We start from the raw sequence: 21,750 nt of genomic DNA, 5'->3' as shown, positions 1-21,750 counted from the left end.
TAAATAAAATATAACAAGTATATAATGTGTAATACAAAACATTTGTTAAAAATTAATTTGACTTCCGGGTAATTTTTTTTTGTTTAATGTAGAAAAACCTAAAAAGAATTATGAGTGTTCAAATCTCGGATATACACATACAATTTTTTAAAAATTTTTAACTCAAAATAATTTGTCAATTTTCATATTTTTAATGAATTTTGTCAACATATTAACTTCAGAAGATCATAAAAAATGATAATGGACTTGAGTCACCCTCAACTTTTTTTTTATGTCTATCAACAACAGCTTATGAGGAAATGCAATACATTTTAAATTTTTTCACAAATGAAAATTTTTTTATCAACAATAATTAAAACTTGAAATTGTCTTATGGCTAAAAATAACTTAAAAAAAGGAAACATTTCGAAAATTATATGGTGCATAGAAATTGCTATTTTAAACATTCAATGAAAATGTCATGTACTTACAGTTGATCAACAGATAGAGTTTCAAGAAAAAACAAAATCAAGTGTAGATAGCTCAGATTAAGTTGATAGTTTGAGAGTAAAAATGTTCTATAAATGACTATAGAGATCAAAAGAGAGATAACTTGCATGAGGAAATAAAAAAAAATTAAAATTGAATATTTGTAAGAACTTTAATAGTTAGATATAATGGAATTTTTACAGAAATATTGTGTTTTGATGGTTTACTCCAAATTGATTTATTGGTTTTTATTTATATGACCTGTTTTTCCAAAATTTTCTTTTTGGTTCTTCAGCATTTGATTTGCGTTCACATCATTCATTCGACCTATATTGGGCTTTTTTAAGGAATCACTGGAATCACTATTTACAGCTTGGTACTGTTTCTGTTCAGGAGAATATTGTTGAAGAGGGGGTGATTGACCTTGTTGCTGTTGCGGTTGAGTATCTTTAGATTTTTGTTCTGTTTGAGCTGGTTGCTGAGGAACTGCATTTAGAGAAACCGTTTGGTGTTGTTGCTGTTGCTGTTGTTGGTGTTGTTGTTGTTGGAGTTGTTGTTGCTGTTGTTGTGGCTGCTGATGTTGAGGCTGCTGAAGTTGTGGCTGCTGATGTTGAGGCTGCTGATATTGAGGCGGCTGATGTTGTGGTTGCTGATATTGTGGTAACTGTTGTTGATTCGGTGGGTGCTGTTGCTGGAATTGTTGGTGCTGTTGGTTCATTTGTTGTTGCCCCACATATGGCTCTTGAGGATATCCCATTTGTTGAGGCTGATGATAATTAGGATGCATTTGATAAGCTGGTCCGTGATTCAATGAAGGTTTTGGGATATCCTAAAAAAATGTTTGTTTATGTTTATACAGTAATTTAAATATATTGACCCAATCAATATTTTAACTTGATATTTATATTTTTACAAATATATACTTAAAAGTTAAATGATAGTTCTATCAATTAGCACTATTCCTGAACCATAGACCAAGGTGAACACAAAAACTGTGATGATTATAATGCATAAGCATAACATATAAAATCAAACTACTAATAAACATCAGTAATCTGAATTATCTACTTACAAATGAAATATGTTTCTAGTTATATTCAATCATTTTATACCTAATTATAAAACTATGAAACTAGTACAATTATAATAAAAAATGAAGTCAAAATATTGATTAGGACTATAATAAGAGCTCAAGGCACAAAAAATAATTCATTTTCATTTGAAAGAATGTTTAATTCTAAGAAAAATAGTGTAAGTTTTCACTTACATTATCCAATAAATTATAAGGAATTTAATAAAATGCTGTTCAGTATTATTGGGCACCGCTCGCAGTATTTATTATTTATATATTGTATTTTACATATTTAAGGTATTATAAGTATAAAATTTGCTCACTTCACACAATAATTTAATTACCTTAAAAGTGTATTTTTGAATTTTTGTTGTATGTAAGTGATGTTTTTTATACATTACAGATGTAAGTGAGACCAGAATTTGATAAAATGTTTAATTTTTTTTTTAAGTACTTAAAATAGTACAAAAAATAATTGTTGTTAAAAACACCTCTGTAACCACACTCGGTACTACAGCTATCACCTATGGCACAACCAGCCATTATCTCTTTTAAAATTTTCAATATTTAAAAAAACTAAATGTTTTATTAAAATTATAATACTTCTATCGTCTTTAGCATACAAATTTAAACATTAATACTTAAATCAAACATAAAAAAAATGTTAAGGTTAAATCATTGAGTAAAGTGAGCAACTTTGTAAGTTAAACAATTATATCGAGCCCAACCCAATGACATCATCTGGCCTTTCTAAATACTCTAATATATTTTTAAATATATTTTTTTACGTCAAATTTCAACTAAATTGAAATAATTATATATATATTAATATCTAATATTTAATAATTTGAGAAAAAACAGTTTGTGCTGTGTTTTCTTTAAAAAGAACTTAGTCTTTCTGCTCCACATTACATATTTGGAAATTATACGTTTTCTACATACTCACATATTTATAAAACAAAGTATATATAATTTTATATTTTCAATAAAACTAGTTTAGGAAATTGAAAATTTTCAATAAGACTTGGGAATTGGGGTATTTTTCTAAATAGTAATTCATCTGTAATTTATTTGAACACTTATATTACAAAATGCACTTACTGGGTGATGTTGATAATATTCTGGAGGATATTGAGGAATCTAAAATAATACATAGTTTGGCATAATTAATCAAATACCAAAAGTGAAGAAATATTTTTATTAATATACAATGTTGTTAGCAAAGTTTATACTAACTTGACCATTTTGAATCATCTGATCAATTTGTTGTTGCCTTTGATTTTCAAATTGCTTAAGCTCATCATTAGTATAGATTTCATTTTGATCAATAGTTTTCCACCCTTCATCTTTTTCAAAATTAGGTTGTTCCGACATACGCTTAAATTCTTCCCAGCTGATTAGTCTATCTCTATTTAAATCGACCTCATTAAAAACATGTTCACGCATACGTTCCATTTCTTCAGCTTTTTCCATTAGATCTGATTTTGCCATACCTTGTTGATAAAGCTTATCCAGCTCCCGTACAAATAATGCTTTTAATTCTTCTTCATCCCAAAATCCATTACCATCAATGTCTATTACAAAATAAATACAATAATATTTCAACTTTTTGTAATTACAAAAATATGCTGAATTCTATTAAATGTAATCAAAAGAATTTTTTTAACCAGTTAAATAAAAAAATATATACGAGCTGCTTATAGTTACATTTATGATTATCAAAAACTAAATTAAAATAGAATTAAAGTAAATTAAAAAGCAAATTAATTGATAAGTGATTTTTTATAAAAGAAAAAATTCTCTTATCATCAACTTTGAGAGAGGCTCCTGAAATCTGGATCTAGTTGGTACATTTAGGTCAAAATTAAAAACTGAATATTTTTAAAATAATTGGAAAAACAAAAAATAAGTTTAAATTTGTCGCTTTCTGACCATTCCTTCCATCTTCATGTACAAACAAATATTCCTAACAATTTAAAAAGAAGGTTACACATTTTAATTATTATTTAATTTTTACCATGCATTGCAAAAAATGTACGAGGATTAAAAGTTTCTCCTTCCATTTCATCTTGTTTTTCCCAAACTTCTTCAAGTTGTTTTTTGCTTCCTGGGTGATGAATCTGATAAATTTTTTTTTTTAAATTTTTATTAGTAACTACTTAAGATTTCTAAAAATTGTGTATTCAATTCATACTGGATCAAGTTTATGCTTGACTTCTCTTTCAGATTCTAATTTTGTTTCTTCTGACAAGAATTTTTGACGTTCTTCATCAGTCATTTGCTTCAATTTTTGTTCTCTTTCAAAATGTTTTTGCATTTCATATTCTTTAAACATTTGTTTACGTTTCAGATCAGCATCTGCCAGATCTTTAGCAACCTAATCCAAGTAGAATTAACAAAATAATAATAATATCAGCAAATACATTTTAATTTCACTATACCTGTTGTATAAGTTTCAAAAGATCATTCTTTTCAAAACTGTGTGGATTTTGGTGATCAACATGTCCAGGATCAGAAGAATCACTATAAGCTTTTCTTGCTATATCACGTAATCTATTTAGTTCTTGGCGTTTAAGTTCATCTAATTTTGATCGAATATGGTGCCCAACATATTCTAATTCATCAGCAATTTTACCAGTCTAAAAAATAAGATTAAAAATATAAATTATACATAAGCTTAGGACATAATGTTTGATTTTTATTTGTTTTTTCCATAACAGGTTATTGTATCTGAAGGCAATATCTATAACAGACATATTTTTACATTTTATAACATAGTGCATACCCTAATATCTGCTTCATCAGCAGTTTCAAGTTTTTTTCTGAATTCTTCATCTTTTTCTAAGGTTTCCACAACTTCTCTTAAATAACGGTTGTATTCAATACCTAAATCAACCTATAAATTATTAGATTAAATATTAGAAAATACACATAATATCATGAATATATAGGTACTTATATTATTAATGTTTACATGTTGTAAACCTTTGCTTTCTTACCCTTATAATTCAACATATTACCTATTGTAATTATTTTTCTACATTCACACCAACTAAATTCTACTACAAACAACAATTACATTAAGTTCATTTCAATGATTTGATAAAATAATAATTAAGACTATCCATACAGGATAAAATTATTCTCAATAAGCAAGATTAATTTTTTTTTTTTTAATTTAATAGTTTATGACCTGTTTTAGAAGAGAATATACCAGTTTTGCGTAAAAAAAAACTGGTTTTGACTGTGGCGCCTGGTATGTTCTCTTTTTTAACAGGGTATAGTTTAAAGTTAAATGTATTCATTTTACACGATAAAAATAAGTTATTTACTTGGTTACTTATGATACATACATGTCTCTTAGTATTAAAAATATAGTAATTTAAGTTACTGATTATGACAGAATTATATTTTTGATGTTAACGATAAACATAGTATCAAATGTAGGTAAGTCATAATAATAAGTATATATTCTTAATGTAAAATGTTATAGAAAATTCCTATAGATCATATCTGCTGCTTAACAATAAATGATATTTTAAAATGCATTCATACTAATGTTTTTTCATCAGGTGGTGGTTGATGACTCTTTTGGGTGTTATCTTGTTCATCTTTTACAATATGTTCAAATTCCTGGTCAGATAAACGGACTGTTGGTCTAGTGCTAACAACATATGCTGGCGGAGCACTAACAGCATAGTTAACCATATAAATCACAAATGTAAATAACACCCATAATATGGAGTTCATGTTTATTATGAGTTACTGTTAAAAAATAATATAACAAAAATTAAATTATACAATTTGAATTAGATATTTAACAATACAAAAATTGGAGTTCATTAATTGTGTGCACTAAACTAGTTACCCTTGAAGAAAGAATTACAGTTCCATGATTTTTGGGTTGTAATATAACACATAAGAATCAAAAGTAACAATATAAGTAATATTACAGAAAAAACTTACCTTAGAGAGCAGTTCAGTTTTGTATTAATGATTACGTTATATGCCCTAAATGGCTAAAAAGTAAGTAGCGATATGTAAACAAAATAAAATGTAATCGTTAACACATACTAAAATTGTCTTACATAATTTACATTTTTATTTCTTAGTTATGACTTATGAATTTTATCATTATCAGTTATTTCTTATTATTGTTATTATCTTTATTGCAGTGGAGTAAATCATAATCACAGATATATAGAATAAACTAGATTGCTAACTGTGATAAGACTTGAAGTCACCATCCGCCATTTAAAAAGAGGCCAATGGGTCTTATCACACGTATTTAATATTGATAATAAATAAATTTATTTTGGCGCTAAAATCATATTTTGTTTTTCACTTTCTACAAATTTGACAATTTTGTGAATTAATTTATTTTAATTATGCCTTACAAATGTTGTGCCTATGGTTGCAATAATCGAGATGGTCTTGGAAAAAACATAAAGTTATTCCCGGTATAATGTGTAAAATTATTTATTATACCTATTACCTATCCCTTATTTGCCCTAAAATTATGTGTTCAAGATTTCCTGATGACGACAATAGGAAAAAAGAATGGTTGGATCTTGTTCATCTGACTTATTTTCAAGACCTCATAAAATAGAAATAATAAATCACATAACAAGAACATACCTCAATATACGGTTGCATGCTTATAGCAAAATCATGACGTCTTCCATTTTAAAAACAGTTAGTAAGAGGCAAAAGCTAACAAAGACTGTTTTATTTTATAATATGTGACTTTTGAATATAATATATTATACCTACAATTCTTGTAATACTTTTTATTGTTTTATTAATTATTATTATTGTATTGGAATACTGAATTTAATTAATAATATCATTATGTTAAAGTTTTTTAGTGTTAAACTATATTTTGGTTAGACCTTAGACGTTAAATTATGATTATAGTTTATTAATTTATTATTTTCAATTTTAGAAAATGATAATTATTATTACAAAATAAAAATCAGTACGACTCTACGTATTACGTTATCTTTTGAACACAAGTGATAACGAACATTGGCCTCGTTTAAAATGGCGGCCGATGACTTCAACCAATTACACAGACGCTGTATCACAGTTAGCAATCTAGTTTATTCTATATATCTGTGATCATAATCAATTGTATTCAATTTGTAAACCTCATACCTGTATCTATTCTGTGCTCATACCATGAAGGCTAAAGATAAGGAGGTCAAACTCTACCGAATAGAACGTCCCGAAAAATATCGCACACTAATTTCTCCACCAGTCTGCGTGGCGGTCAAATCCGAGGCTGGCTCGGATTGTAATTAACCCGTATTAGATAGAGACATACTCAACTTTATTACCTTTAAAAAATTATAATTAGAAAACTAAAAATCGTATTTGAATTATAATTACACCATCGTATTCAGCCGACATATTTTGTCTTTAAGAATAAATTACCAAAATAATATTAGTGTTTAATATCATAGTAACATCATCCAGTGGCGGAACTACGATCATCGAGGCCCGTGGATACAATATTTTTGGAGGCCCTATATCTGTAATATCTATTTCTAAACATTGGGCTGTTTATTTGTATGCAATAAAAAAAAAATATATATATGGTAAATTAATAATTTATTGAATTATAATTTCGGAAACAGTAATTATAATTTTTTATTTACATTGAAAATGATTTTTTTCTGCTACGGTCTTGAGCAAACGTCTTCACCAATAACGATAAGTTCAATTTTTTAGCACGCTCATTTTCTATTGAAATCATCGCAAGACCACTAAGCCGTGTTTGGGACATTGTGCTTCTTAGATAATTTTTAATTAGTTTAAGTTTTGAGAATGTCCTTTCTGCACTCGCCACAGTAACCGGTAATGTAAGGAACAAGTAAAATGCCGTTAATAAGTCAGGGAAACTAGTAATTAAATTATTATTTTCAATTATTAATAATTTAGTCATATCAAAAACGCTGTTACAAGACTTAAGTTCAGAAGCAAACAGACACTTTAATGACTCAATTTGTGAGGCAAGTTCTGCTGGATTAAAGTCCTGAAATTCATCAGCCAACTTTTTTGTACCCTCACTGATCTCGTCATCTGATATTGTAGGCAGTCTTAAAATACAACTAAATAAATTACTTATTTCACTTAGACCTTCAAATCTTGTTTTCAATTGTGTAACTACAGTGTCGATACAGCGATATAAAACTTGCGTTTCAAAATAACGGTTTCCTTGTGAAAGACGTTGATCTTGACATAGCTCACCATAAAATTGTTTTACTTTTCTCGTTCGTTTACAAGAAAACTCCGGTTTTACATTCCACTGTAACGCTTTAGAATCTGCTTCCTCTATCAAATTATTAAAGTTATCACGGATTTTCAACATATTTTCCATTGTGTTTTTTATCAAATCAGCAGCCTTTCCAATATCAGCTCCAGGTGATTGAAGTATTTTGGATGCTAAATTAATTTTTGACAATATTTTATACATCACAAGGATTAAAATAATTGTTTCATACCTTTGGAAATATTTTTTGAGTGTGGAGGCTTCGTTTTGTTCATCCTTATTACGCCCAGTCAATGTTATGTTGTTTAAAACTTTCATAACGTCTGGGTACATATGATTGAGTGATATTAAACAATCAATTCTAGACGACCATCGTGTAGGGCACAGCCTTTTAAGTGATCTAGAAATGTCACTGCTTTCTTTTTTCAACATTGACCATCGAAGTATACTGTTTCCAAAAAAAGTATATAAGGTTTCTAACATCTCAAAAAATTGTCTAATTTCGACAATGTTTTTAACAGAATCGTTTACCACCAAGTTTAAATTATGCGACGCACAGTGAACATATTTGGCTTTTTGTTGTCGTTTCCGAAGTCGAGCCTGCAAGCCATTATGTTTGCCACTCATACTTGCTGCGCCGTCTAATCCAATTCCTCTAAATTTACCAATATCAAGACCATTCTCTTTAAATATCTCAATAGTCTGTTTTTCTATTGCTTCACCCGTACTTCCTTCTGCTTCGGAAAATCCAATGAAATCTTCTTTTATTTCAATACTTTTAGGAATTCCTAGTTCATCTTTTTCTATATGCACGTACCGATATATCGTAGAAACTTGGTCGACCTTGCTCACATCTTGTGTTGAATCTAGAATTAAGGAAAAAAATGGCGCAGAAGAAACATCAGATATTATATTTTTTTTTATTTCACTTTCAACTAATGCGATTATTTGATTTTGAACTTGATGGCTCAGATATTTTACGCTTCTCTTTGGTTTTTCTAGAAGTGTAGCCAATATTGGATCATATTTAGTTAGAAGTTTTAATATAGCCATAAAATTTCCAGGATTTTTTAAGTTGGCATCTTCTCTGTGACCCCTGAAAGATAAATTTTGGCCACCTAGTGTGATAGTTACATCTATTATACGCTTTAAAACTGCGGTCCAATATTCAGCTTCAGAATCTTCTTGCTTCTTTATTTGACTGTCTATACTTAAATTTTTAGAATACATATTATAAGCTTTACATGACACAAGATGAAATGTAGAACTTTCATGACGGCTAATATCAATTGTTATGTGATCCCAGTCATAAAAACCTTCAATCCATGATGTTTGTTTGTTTTTTAATCTATTCCCGAACAGAGTACATGGCTGGCAATATGCCACTTGGCGAATAATTGAATAACATAACCAGAGTCTAATTGTCTTTCCACCTGGCACTGATGACCCAGAATAATAATATTTTTCATTAAACGTTAAATTAGATACGCGATTATTTAATGAATCTGAATATCTATAAAATGGTCCTTTGGGTTGACATGATCCATATTCAACAATAAACTTTTTCAACTCATCTGATAACGTTAGATGGTTAAAATGGCCAATATCAGTAGGATTTGGTAATGCTAGAAGCTTAGTGAAGAAATCTAAATTTGAAATATTGCCATTTGGGGAAAAAGAAGAAGAGGTGGATGGTATTTCTTCTAAAATATTACCTGAGATAATTCTTTAGTTCGCGTTTTCACAAATTGTAATTAGATTTAATAATACCTATGTCAATTAAAGTAAATCATCAATTAGATATTTTTAGTCTTGATCATACAATCAAAACGATTGTTCTTTTTTTAAATTTTAAATTAATGCATTTATAATAGTATTTAATAAGGTTCCTAATATTTTTCTGGCCGATACAAAATCTACAAAACATCGTTACGGTAGATTTGACTAGTATAAATTATTTTTGTAACTCGAAAATTATTTTCACGTATTGATGACTACCCACTAGCTAAGCTACCTTGAAGCAATGGTGGGCATTAACTTGTTAAAAAGTTAAAGTTAAGTTAAAAAGTTAATTTTTTTTTAACTTTTTAACTTAACTAGTTAGTTTTTTTTGTTTTTAACTTATTAACTTATTCAGTTAAATTTTGTATTGTTTTAACTTAACTTTTTAAAGTTAATTATCATTATTGTACAGTTAAGTTAATTAATTTTTTTTTTTATCATGTGGAACCAAGAGACAAAACTTATTCTTTCTATTTTTGCATTTTGGTTAATTTATTTTTCTAATAATATAATATCATCAATTCATAATAATCAAATTATATTATAATCTATAGGTAGTATAGTAAAGACTAAAGAGTAATAATTAGTATACTATCCTTGTATCGACTGGCTATTTTCACGAATTCTATTATTTAATGATTTAATATTATTTAATGGTATTGAATAATCCGATTTTTGTTTAATCTAACTCTCCAATTCCTAAAAACAGGTTTAAAACTAAATATCATAGTCTTTGAATGGATATCATTATATCAATAATATATACTGGTTACTGGTAAATACGACAATTCCAATAGACAAAACAAAAAGTCGTCCGAGATATTTATAAATTATAATTTATATTGCCGTATTCGTTATAAATACAAATAAACGTATGAGATTAGAAAATAACATTATCGAAATAAATATGGAAACAATTTTTGGTAGGTATTATACTATTATCATTATTCATTGATTTTATTTTAATAATAGACTATTATAATGGTACTAAATGACAAATATTTAAAAACAGCCTATACCTACCGGCATAATATACAATTGTCAATTGATAAGAAATATAAATAATATTGAAAAATTGATATTAAACTATAATATTCATTAATCATTTGTGATTAGTGATTACTTATTAGTGATTATTGATTAGTCTATTCAGTGTTCTAATTTTTCGGCGTTTGTGTATTAGGCTATTTCTCGTCGGATTATAGGCATAGAATATTAAAATATATATTAAATCGTATATAATAATAAATTATACTCATCAACTGACAACTACTGTTAACTATGTCAGTCAATAATGATGTTCAAATTGAAAAATGGTCATGTATCAATTCTTTTTTTCAACAACTCTTCGATATTAAAGCTAAAAGTGAGACTGGTCTTTCATTTAAATGTTTGTTATGTTTACCTAAACAGAAAATTGTATCTGCATCTCAATCATCCAATGCAAACCTCAGAACTCATATTAAGGTAGGTAATTATGGTTATTATTATTATTTTTACATTTAATGCTAAGGGTAAGTCTACAGACCAGTATTTAACATAGAAGTGCAAAATAGTATTAATAAATCAATGAATGTAATTATTTGACTATATTTTATTAATTAAAAAAACTATAGGTACCTAAATTTATTTTATTTTAGCTTGTGCATTCTCATCGTTTGAATGATTTCAATATAGCATTTAAGAAAAGAAATTGTGATGATATTAGTACTTCAAAACACTCCAAGCAATTGAAACTCAGGGAAGTTGGACATAATTCTGTTAAAAAATTAACACAAACTGAGTTCAATAATGCAAATTTAAAACTTATTATCAACACAGTATCACCATTTTCCCTTATAGAACACCCAGCTTTCATAGATTATTGTAAATTAACATCATCAAAAATACCAGTATCTAGAAGAACATTAATGCGAGACGTAGAAATTCTATTCAATAGTTTAATTGAAGAATTAAAAATGGAGTTAAATACAGTGCAATATGTTTGCTTAACAGCAGATTGTTGGACAGTTTTTCACAAGTAAGTTAAATACATTTTTAGACTTTAACTCCTTAATAATTAATATTATATTTTAATGCTACTCACTTAGTTAATTAGCTTTATAATAGTATCTATAATCTATAATGTGACATATTATAAATGTGTGTGCCTATAAATTATTAAAAATTATTAATAAAATAAAATAATTATTTATTGAAAGTAGGTACTATTAATGTGCTAGTTAAACTATAGAGAAATTAACTAGTTTTATTAAATATGCTAAATGCTTATGCTTATTAAAATTTAAAGGGCTTATATTGGTGTAACTGTTTAAAAAACGTTAAAAAGTTTAGTATGATTTAAAGTTTATAAGTTTCTGCTAACAATGAAATATAATAATAATTTTAATTTTTATGTTTGCACAGTGCTAAGTGTCGTGGTAAATGTCCGTACAAATCAAAATACTATTGCAATTGATGACTTATGAATATTATGACTTAAAAAAAAAATTAACTTTTTTTTAACTGAGTTAAGTTAATTTTATTTTCCATCTTAACTTTTAACTTAACTAGTTAAATTTTATTTTTTTGTTAACTTTTAACTTAACTGAAGGCAATTTGATTGAATTAACTTAACTTTCTACAGTTAATTATTTTCATTAACTTGCCCACCATTGCCTTGAAGCATCTGCTTGCGCATCGTGCTCTATACGTTCTCAGTATTAATTGTTGTATCATTGTACTCTGTTAAGTTATATAATAAAATATGTCTACCGTAGATTCTAACGACATCGTACTGCTGGAGTTAACGGAAGACGAAAAAGATGAAGAGGATGAAGAAGAGCTGAGATCTGCAAAGTTCAACATTCCAACTAAACTTTCGATACGGATTGGAACTTGACCGACGTTGAAAAGACACGAGTCTACGCCGAACGTGGCCACGACTTGTCATCAACCAGCCGCAGCAGGAGACTCCAAAGTCTATCACCAGTGTTTGTCCGCTCCGGCCGAGCTGCCCTGCAAGCCTTTTGAGCTTTCTGACGTGCTGACACAAAACGGATCCCCATTCAGTCCATCGGACCTCGAGATGTCCGTTCCAAAGGACGCAGGATCCAATGCGTCGGTGTAGGATAATGGTGCTCTGAGTTCGATGGATACACTGAAAGGAGTTAACACGTTATCGTGTACGTCCGTGCAGTTGGCGCCCGAACTACCAGCAACATCGCCCAAAATCCGGGAGACAAGCGAATTTGAAGACTTGTCCAGCGCAGAGTCGATGGTCCTCAGGGCCTAATATACATATAACTTTTAGAATGGTGGACTATCCGGAATGAGAAACAGTATTCAGTGACGGCAACGAGCAGGAGTTGGTCAGTGACCCGATAAATCCTAAACGGCGTCGCTCAATATTGAGCCGGACTAAGAAATTCGTCCGGCGCATGTTTTACTGCGCCGTTTAGAGGGTGACCGCAACCACTTAGTTGTTGAATGAAGCAATTCATTATTATTTATTACCGTAATAATTTGAAAACAATTTTTGTTCATGAACTTGATTTACATAAATAAACTTGCAGCTTTGTTATGCTACTTGTCTAGTTGGTTTTTAATTGAAATAGTATTATATATAATAATCAAACGCATAGCACACCCTAACATAAAAATAATTTATGTAGCTTGTGAAAATCGTAACAAATCTCTAACATCTATAATATTGTACCAAAAACATCCTTGAACAAAAGAAATACATTGTTGTATTAAAATTGATATTCAAATAGATTTTCAAATAATTAGGTTCTTTAGTTATATCTTATATTGCTTCAAATATGTTAGTACAAAGAAAAACTACGTTCTGAAATGAAATATGCAGAAAGTGTATAACTCGGATTGATACTTTATACAACACAATATTTGATCAGATTTGATTTATCTTATGCGTGAACACAGGTGCAATGTCAATTAAATTCGGTCTTTGGTTATAAGTGTTATAACTAGCTTATAAGCAGTGCTGGAGAGTTGCAGCATTCGCTAATTATTATTTATTTTTGGCTCTAGCAGATAGTGCCACTGAAACTCATATCAACATTATGTTCCAATTATCTCAAATATTAAATTTGAAAATTCCGTTCTTTTTTTTGTACTTGTATTATTTTAAAAAATGAGGGAAATATTTTATTCCTATGTTTTAAATTTATTGACCAGTTGTCCGGAACACATTATTATTATCATGTTTTGCGACAAAATCAGTCGCTCACAAAACTCAGACGACATTTGAACGATACTTTAATACGTGACTCGCGCTGTAAATATTATCACATTTTCTTATTCTTATATCTATAAATGTTCAGATGAATAGCAAAAATAGATCGGTAAACTATATAATATTACACAATACTAGAATTGAAATGTGATTTTACTATTTAATATATTATACACTTTATCACTTAGAAAGAATCTTTCTGGCAATGATGTAGGTATATAAAATCTAAATTTGAATTGTTAATTATTGTTAAACTTTAATTTAGATTAATAGGTATTGACTTATTGTTTACTACAATGATTTTATTCTTTTAAGTTTATGATTCTTATAAAATAAAATATATATTTTATTTCATTGTTATAAGAGTGTTTACATTTGTTTTAATTTTAAATTTATGTATAATTCAAGTTTTTGAAGTGTTTATAAGATGTGTTCGATTATTAGTATTATTACTATAGGTTTCTTTTAGTAAATATCTAAGGCTTAGATTCTAAGCTATAACTTATATCAATGAACACCAAATTGATATTACTACGTAACATTGCAATCACAACAAATTTAAGAATTAGGAGTAAGAGCCATGTATGTGTTCAAAATGCCTATAGAAGTATGCCTTAATAATAATTTGCCTTGTGAAAATATATATATATATTTTTTTAATTTAAGGCTTCAAATACATCATTTATTAGCCTACAAGGGTTTACAAAATTGGGTTACATTTTTTTTTATGATTTGTTTGATTGTGCTTGTGTGAAGTATAGTTGATCCATTGTTGTAAATGTTTGTTGTAAGATCGGCTATCATGATGAAGTCTAATATCCTTTTTTCTTCTCCATAGTTGAATGCTTCTTCGAGTGAGATTGTGTTTAAGTTTGATTTTGTTCGGGAGTTCTGGTAGTTGGGGCAATTCATTTTTATAATAATAAATTACGTATAACAATATTATAATAACTAATAACACACCTAATAAATCATTTTGTAGATTTAAGTAATAAACTAACAAGGTAATTAATATATTTCCCTCTTTGACTTGAGATTTTATATTACATGGCATATTAGTTTTTTTTTTTGGTTGTGGAAACCCACTAACCCGCCAATCTTTGTGTCACCAAACACTTGTTAGATACTACTTATTTCGGAAATTTGCAACTAAATACAATTTATATTAAACAGTAATTTATCCTTTGTCATTGAACGACAATAGTTTTGTAACGCTAACGAATTAGTGGAAAATAGGAAGTCACTTTGACATCCCCGAAATACGGTACTAACCATTCGGCCTTCAATAGCACGGACAACCGAAAACACTGAACATCAATTCCTTTATGATAGACATCCTTAGCGTATCTCACAACTTCAATTAACCAAATTAAACAGAACAAGGTGCGTTTCTCGTAAGTGGAATAATTTTACCTATTGATATAAATAACGGTCCGTTAGGTTTGACATTTTTTGACTTTTGTTTTTTTTCCTTTAGTCGTTTAAAACCTTAGTGAGGTACTAAGAAACGGACAGGTCAAAACAAGAATATCATATTTTAGAACTGTTACAATTTATAAAACTATGAGAGCATATTATTTCAAGGGCCACTGGTCAAGACATAATTATAGTTATTGAACGTTTTGATAGTAAATTAGACAAAATAATATTGTTTCTACGCAGCAATGTACCTATATTGCCTATACATTGCGCCGTTTTGCAAAGTCTGAACACAGTTGAGTTGATTCGTTCACCATAGAATTTTATAATGAGTAGCTATCGGTTAAGCACAGAACTATTTAAAGTATTAAAAATGTCAGTCAACAGTAAATAATTTTTTCTAGTAAAATTAAAACGGTGCACTTTTTTTTTTAAAATTATTTCACACTTCATAATAACAAATATTAAATTATTGATGAAGGCAGTGTATAAAATCTCAAAGAATATAGTTTTCTGATTTACAACTAAAATTGCAACTAAATTACCAAAAATCGATTTTGTAGTTTGTACTCTATGGTCTGAATACTGATATTTCTTAACAAATTTTGAAATTAAAAAAAAATGAAATGTTACACAAACTTACTTTTATATTTTATGTACCTAGGTATTATTTAATTATTACAGTGTAAAATGTTAAATTATACTTAAATAGTTAAATACAATCGTTTACATCATTTTTACGAAAAGTATAATACAGCTTAAAATATTTTTTCTTTAAATCACTTAAAAATTGTTCAGTACGGCTAATAAGTGTTATGTCGTTAAGTGAATAATTATAATTCCCTTTACTTAATTTGTTTCTACAGTAACAAATCAAATGCATCATCAAATAATGAACAAAATGTAGCTGTACCTTTTACGCCTGTTAGTAAATTCAAGTTTCCACAAAACACTAAATCATCACTGACACTTTTACTTAATGACTGTGCAGCTAGACGTACATTCATTATATTTTCACGAAATTTAATGTGGGAGATTTTATTTTCAATTCAATTTATTCGCAGCATAAACTCCTTTGCTTTCCTGAATGTTTTGTAAATTAACTATGTGCACAAATATTATGGCCATTACAATCTATTAATTTCTTTTTATCTCCTAACAAGCTTAAGTATATGAGCAGCATCCCAGAATACAAATATTTTTTCTTGTGGTTTTGAAGGATTATAGAACCAGGGTTGAAAATTGTCTGAATAATAATTGAAATTTGCTCCAAGTGATGTACACATAGCAAGATTTGGTGTTCCATCAATATTTGAATTGCATTTTGCACCAGTATTAGAAAATAATTCTAAACATTTTGAAAGTAAATTTGCCCTTTCACTGCCACAAAAACTTTTAAGTCTTAATTAAAAAATAACCTAGCGGTACCTTCTAACGGCCATTTACACAAACTGCTAAAAAGACTTTGTAGCTTCTTTTGCATTATACTGGTCTACTTTATTACCCGTGCCTAAGTCAACACAACCATAAAATTTGTTATTCATAAACGATACCTGCTTCCGTATAGCCATTTCATCTATTACTAGGTATATTACAAATAATTGGTCCATTAGAATTTAGAACATGCAAGGTTATTGTTTGGAAAGCTTCACTCGTGAACCCAGGTTCACCATTTACTACGCAATAGTGCTATACCACTTACGTATGGTTGCAGGGTGTGGCAATAAATGTTGAAAGGTTTTCCTCACAAAAGAGTAAGCTTTTGAAGAATAAAATTGTAGTGTGAGAGCAAAACCACGTATAGCTGGGCTATACTTTGAATTCTTTGCTTTTAAATTTCTATATAGTTTCTTTAACAGAATCATTTGTTGTATCCTAGTATCCTACATAACATAAAACACAAATAAAAAAAAATAGTATATATTATTTAAAAACATTAAATGACAATGAACTAGGATTGTTTAACTTTGATATATATTTTATAAAGCAGTGTTTTTTTAACCTTTTTGATATCATGGACGGCATGATGGACATATGCGTGTTCAAACATTTGCATATTTAACTATTTAAGTCGTTTGAGAACTAAACTGCATTCGTTCCCAAGGAACAAGATGTGTAAATTAAGGTTTTATTATCTATGGATATCTTTGGCGTATATGTTATTTTAATTGTTTACCCACTTTTTTTTTGTATCATACAACCACAATTAGGTGATAAACAAACAAATGGTGATAAATCATAATTAGATAAATAAAAAATAAATAATGAAATATAAAAAAAGAAATAAAAATATAAAAATGCATTAATTGGTTTGGCAGTTTACCCACTGAAATCCGTTGTATGCAATCAGAAATAGGGGACAACATTTGTTGGAAATTCATATTAGAAAGAATAATGACGAATATGAGAGTATTTTTTTATAATTTTATTAGAAAATATACAATCTATACCCAAAGGCATAATAAGAATATGTGCTACATTATATTAAAAAAAAACATGAATAGGGTGAGGGAAGAAACCATCCAGTGATCACACTTCCTTTTGCTTAAATATATGTGTAACTACTTATATTTTTTTTTAATTATTATTATCAAATTTTTTTTTTCTCATTATTCATTAAGAAGATCTCTGCACCAGTTTCTTTTTAAACGCCGCGGAGGGTTTCCAGGAATTGTGTGAGTGGCTAGGCCGGATATCAGAGGATTTGAGTGACCAGACAGTTTGTTGAAAAAACGTTTGTAATACGTTTTAGCTTCTTCGTGTATAGTTTTCATTTTTAAGTCGGTGTGGAGAGTAAAATTAGAGATATAAGAGGGGGGGGGCATTGGTGATGGAACGTAAGATTTTATTTTGAACGGTTTGTATTTTGTTGAGATTGGATTTTTTGGCATTACCCCACAGTTGGAGGCCATATGTCCACATAGGCTTAATTAAGGATTTATAAATAAGCAATTTGATACTTAATTTAGTATGTTTGTTAGTTAATAGTGTTTTGAGCAACCGGATACGTACATTTAAGGCGAGTTTTTTCCCCCATACATGTTGCGTCGATCAATAGTTAATCCTAGATACTTAACAGATTGAAATGAAGGTATAGGTATGTCGGATAAGGAAACTTCAGGACAGGGAGGAAGGCGAAGAGTAAAAGTAGTGTGGAGTGATTTAGATTGATTTACTTTAACTCTCCAATTATCGTACCAGTTAGACAATAGGTTAAGGTGATGTTGAAGGTTCAGGAAAGCAACTGTGCTTCAGTAGGTGTAGCCTCCCAAGCTGCTGATTGGATTACGTTTGTTAACTTATTTATTGCATCATCGATTTATTAAGGTGATTTGAGACTCACTTTCATATCTATATTTTGATCAACTAGACCTATCTGTATTCGGATGAAATAGTTTAGGTGGTGAAGAGCGGATTGGTGGTGAAGCACTGACTGTTAAAAGTACGGCTGAGTGATCCGAGGTGGGTTCAAGAAGATTTCCAGTCATGAGGAATAAGTTTGATGGTGTATTGGAGACAAAGATATCTAGTAAATCAGGCTTTTTACGCAGGGAAGTAGGAAAGTATGTTGGTCCTGGTGGAGCTAGAATATTGTAACCCATGGCTTAAATATACAAGGTTATTGCAATAGTACCCCTACTATATCATTTTTTCACGTTAAGGAATTAAAATGGCAGCGTAAGGGGACGACGTATACTGGCTATATTATGATATTATATGCTATGATATGGACCGTACCCTTACGCTGCCATTTTATTTTATTTGATAACAATATTGGCTAAATGCAATAACCTTGTATATTTAAGCCATGTTGTAGCCCTTCAGATTTGTATAATTATAAAGTACCAAACCTCTGGGGTTATTTGTACGACAGCCCCAGCTAATATGCTTAGCATTATAATCACCCCCTATTATAAAATAATGACTGAGAATAACGAAAATTTTTCAAAAAGGGGGGCTAAAGCCCCTTCTAATTTGGGTAAGCACCTGGTTGCACCCCCTGCGTTAAAGGCTTGGACTCGCCTATGATCATGGAACACCAAATAGGAACACTGTTATAAATAGCTAAAATAAAATAAAAAGTAAAATTGTAATAAAACAGTAAACAATTATCAAAATTACTCCATTTTACAGTATCAAGTAAAAACCTAGTCAAACATTACCAAAATATTGTCATGGGCCTCTTAAAAGGTTTTTTTGTTTTAAATGACCCATTAGTAATTTTAATGATGATAACTTTTTTTGTAATCTCCTAACTTTCTGGTTGAGCATTTTAATTTTATTTTGTTGTATTTTAATTTGAGTTTTAGCTAAATTCCAACTTTTTCTAGATCTTTGAGGTGTAGCAAAATCAGGTGTTTTTAATTCACCCTCAAAACGTTTTTCTTTTTTTGGAGTTTCTGCAACAACAAAAATATAATTATTATTTATAAATAACATAATAATTAACTTTATGATTTACCTTGCAGTTCAGGAGTAGACGGAAGACTTAAAACTGTTTGAGTTGTTGATTCATTATTTTCGGAACTAACATTCACAGTTTCAGATGTCGGTGGCTGAACAGTCAATTCATCATTTTTTAATGCCAAATCTATTGTTTTGTCTTCAGATCTATTTAATATAAATAATATATGCTTAAAAATAATATAAAAATTAATCTAAATAAAGAGTAGATACTGTTGAAAAAATGGTCGTATGATTTTCCCTTTTAATTTCTTTGTAGGAATCGCATCTAATTTTAATCGAAAACCTGATTTGTTGTAACATGCTTCATCAAAATGCCTGGAACATAACTTTCGATATGGCAAATACTCATCAGCTTCTAACCCACAAGCATTCAACCACACATTTCTTTTCTCTTCACTTGTTGGAAATCTATAAATTGAAATATGTTTTAATGAATTAGTTTCAAACAATTGATTAATAAAATAAACAGTGTATCAACTTATTCTACACTACTAAATATATGCAAATAAATAAGCTATTAACATATGTTATACCATAAAATAGTAATTACTATTTACTAATAATAATAAGTAGGTAGCTATCTGGGCCCTGCAGTAATAAAAGTAAAACTAAATAATATTACTAAAGCATGCTTACTGATGCAATGTAAGACCAGGTACTTTAATGGGCGATCTTAGACATAAAATACAACATTTGTGATTCTTGCCAAGTTTATTCATTTTTCCCATTTTATTAATTTTCAGTCTTAGTAAAGGAACTCAATTTGAACACTCAAATTCTCAATGGAAAATAGAAATTAAAAAATGTATAATGATTATTATCAGTTAGTGCTTCACGAGGGTTATATCTTATAATATTATTTTCTATTTTGTGTATTCATCAGTAATCTTTTATCATAAAACAGTTTTGTTCATGCGCAGTGATGACTTCGGGCACGAGCAGCAGCTATGCTTCAAGATTTTAAACCATAGCTCTATCCAGTGTATATTATGATCTAAGTATATCCCACAGATATATATCATAACTAGATACCCGACTTCTTCTTATCAATGACGCTGGCAGCCATTTACAACTATGGCAATGTTTACAATGATAACAATAGTTCATATCAAACAAGTCTGTTGCCCAACTTACTGACTACTGAGTACTGACCCTTTTTCGACGATTATTGTAGGTATTTGACATTTGTATAATATTATTAATTTAAGATGGTGATGTCATGTTGTGTACATTTTTGCACGAATCGACATTCAACAAATGGAGTTAGGTTAATCCCTTAATATTTCTAAGTAAGATGAAAAAATTATTCATTACTGTAATAATAAATTTTCTCTGGATCAAACTATATTAAAAGAATTAGATTGCACTAATATAAGTATTTTGGAAAGACCTCATAAGATGATAATTATTAGTTTATTAACAAAAAAGTACCTGAGTGTTAGGCTTAAATCATTGGGAAAAACCACTTCAAACATTTTTGCAGTTAGTAAACGTCAAAAACTGACAAAATTGATTTTGTTTGCTAATCAGTTATTATTACCACATTTTGAAATAGGCAGCTTACAGTCAATTCCATTATTCATATTCAATGATTCTTTGATTTAAACTTATATTTTTAGGCTTACAGTAAATCGTACAATGTAAAATGAGTTGAACTTAACTGGTTCATCCATCAATTATGGTATAATTATGTATAACTGTATAAGAATACTTGTAATAATATTAATTTTATTAAAAAATAATTATATTATGAGTATATTGTTATGAAATATTTGTATCAATTGTATCACAATGTATGATATCAAAACGATTAAAAAATGATAAAAATTTGTAAACATTGCCATAGTCACAAATGGCGTAGGGCATCATAATTTAATAACGTTGTGGTATATGGAGTCGGGTATCTAGTTATTATATATATCTGTGGTATATCCCCCATGCTTATAATCATTGACCAATGCTATTGGCAATAGAAAGTGATAAGCCGAAGTGGTGCCGCGGTTGTGTGTACAACTATATATACATAGACAT

General features: G+C 28.9%; 5 protein-coding genes across 7 annotated transcripts; 1 reads left to right on the top strand and 4 right to left on the bottom strand.

Annotated features, from left to right (window-relative positions):
- Positions 1-621: 621 nt before the first annotated feature.
- LOC111032682 (nucleobindin-2-like) lies at positions 622-5,687 on the bottom strand. Its single transcript, XM_022313108.1, has 9 exons — positions 5,507-5,687; positions 5,096-5,305; positions 4,326-4,436; positions 3,982-4,179; positions 3,735-3,917; positions 3,558-3,660; positions 2,777-3,114; positions 2,642-2,680; positions 622-1,297 (listed from the first exon to the last, which is right to left on the bottom strand). The coding sequence occupies exons 2-9, from the start codon at positions 5,288-5,290 to the stop codon at positions 707-709; spliced, it is 1,758 nt and encodes a 585-aa protein (XP_022168800.1). The 5' UTR covers positions 5,291-5,305; positions 5,507-5,687; the 3' UTR covers positions 622-706.
- Positions 5,688-6,942: 1,255 nt separating this feature from the next.
- On the bottom strand, positions 6,943-9,593 carry LOC111032681 (zinc finger MYM-type protein 1-like). Its single transcript, XM_022313107.1, has one exon. The coding sequence runs from the start codon at positions 9,042-9,044 to the stop codon at positions 7,197-7,199; it is 1,848 nt and encodes a 615-aa protein (XP_022168799.1). The 5' UTR covers positions 9,045-9,593; the 3' UTR covers positions 6,943-7,196.
- A 1,083-nt stretch (positions 9,594-10,676) lies between these two features.
- LOC111032683 lies at positions 10,677-11,790 on the top strand. The gene is made up of 2 exons (XM_022313109.1): positions 10,677-11,063; positions 11,237-11,790. Exons 1-2 carry the CDS (start codon positions 10,878-10,880, stop codon positions 11,618-11,620), a joined length of 570 nt encoding a protein of 189 aa, XP_022168801.1. The 5' UTR covers positions 10,677-10,877; the 3' UTR covers positions 11,621-11,790.
- Positions 11,791-16,400: 4,610 nt separating this feature from the next.
- On the bottom strand, positions 16,401-18,854 carry LOC111032661. The gene is made up of 4 exons (XM_022313062.1): positions 18,687-18,854; positions 16,955-17,135; positions 16,717-16,834; positions 16,401-16,632 (listed from the first exon to the last, which is right to left on the bottom strand). The coding sequence occupies exons 1-4, from the start codon at positions 18,852-18,854 to the stop codon at positions 16,401-16,403; spliced, it is 699 nt and encodes a 232-aa protein (XP_022168754.1).
- A 469-nt stretch (positions 18,855-19,323) lies between these two features.
- On the bottom strand, positions 19,324-21,615 carry LOC111032665. 3 transcript variants are annotated; one of them, XM_022313070.1, is made up of 5 exons: positions 21,151-21,615; positions 20,356-21,061; positions 19,930-20,127; positions 19,715-19,863; positions 19,324-19,652 (listed from the first exon to the last, which is right to left on the bottom strand). In XM_022313070.1, the coding sequence occupies exons 2-5, from the start codon at positions 20,445-20,447 to the stop codon at positions 19,426-19,428; spliced, it is 666 nt and encodes a 221-aa protein (XP_022168762.1). In that variant the 5' UTR covers positions 20,448-21,061; positions 21,151-21,615; the 3' UTR covers positions 19,324-19,425. The 3 variants fall into 3 exon arrangements, with proteins under 3 accessions (XP_022168762.1, XP_022168763.1, XP_022168761.1); XM_022313071.1 differs by having other exon boundaries at positions 20,356-21,004; XM_022313069.1 differs by having other exon boundaries at positions 20,356-21,615.
- Positions 21,616-21,750: the final 135 nt, after the last annotated feature.

This window comes from Myzus persicae, unplaced genomic scaffold, assembly GCF_001856785.1.
Source record: "Myzus persicae strain clone G006 unplaced genomic scaffold, MPER_G0061.0, whole genome shotgun sequence".
Lineage (NCBI taxonomy): Eukaryota > Metazoa > Arthropoda > Insecta > Hemiptera > Aphididae > Myzus > Myzus persicae.
Note: the sequence above shows the minus strand (reverse complement) of the source record. Positions and strands in the feature narration are given on the sequence as shown.

Excerpts from the sequence above, each read along its gene's own strand:
- LOC111032665 (XM_022313069.1), bottom strand. The coding sequence starts at position 20,447 with ATGGGAAAAATGAATAAACTTGGCAAGAATCACAAATGTTGTATTTTA. Across the intron at positions 20,128-20,355 it reads CCTGGTCTTACATTGCATCA|ATTTCCAACAAGTGAAGAGA; the intron begins GTAAGCATGCTT and ends TTCAATTTATAG. Across the intron at positions 19,653-19,714 it reads GTCTACTCCTGAACTGCAAG|AAACTCCAAAAAAAGAAAAA; the intron begins GTAAATCATAAA and ends TTGTTGTTGCAG.
- LOC111032682 (XM_022313108.1), bottom strand. The coding sequence starts at position 5,290 with ATGAACTCCATATTATGGGTGTTATTTACATTTGTGATTTATATGGTT. Across the intron at positions 3,918-3,981 it reads TTTTGAAACTTATACAACAG|GTTGCTAAAGATCTGGCAGA; the intron begins GTATAGTGAAAT and ends TACTTGGATTAG. Across the intron at positions 3,115-3,557 it reads TACATTTTTTGCAATGCATG|ACATTGATGGTAATGGATTT; the intron begins GTAAAAATTAAA and ends ATTTTGTAATAG.
- LOC111032681 (XM_022313107.1), bottom strand. The coding sequence starts at position 9,044 with ATGTATTCTAAAAATTTAAGTATAGACAGTCAAATAAAGAAGCAAGAA.
- LOC111032661 (XM_022313062.1), bottom strand. The coding sequence starts at position 18,854 with ATGGGTTACAATATTCTAGCTCCACCAGGACCAACATACTTTCCTACT. Across the intron at positions 16,835-16,954 it reads GCCACACCCTGCAACCATAC|TAATAGATGAAATGGCTATA; the intron begins GTAAGTGGTATA and ends TAATATACCTAG. Across the intron at positions 16,633-16,716 it reads AATGCAAAAGAAGCTACAAA|TGAAAGGGCAAATTTACTTT; the intron begins GTCTTTTTAGCA and ends TTTTTGTGGCAG.
- LOC111032683 (XM_022313109.1), top strand. The coding sequence starts at position 10,878 with ATGTCAGTCAATAATGATGTTCAAATTGAAAAATGGTCATGTATCAAT. Across the intron at positions 11,064-11,236 it reads ACCTCAGAACTCATATTAAG|CTTGTGCATTCTCATCGTTT; the intron begins GTAGGTAATTAT and ends ATTTTATTTTAG.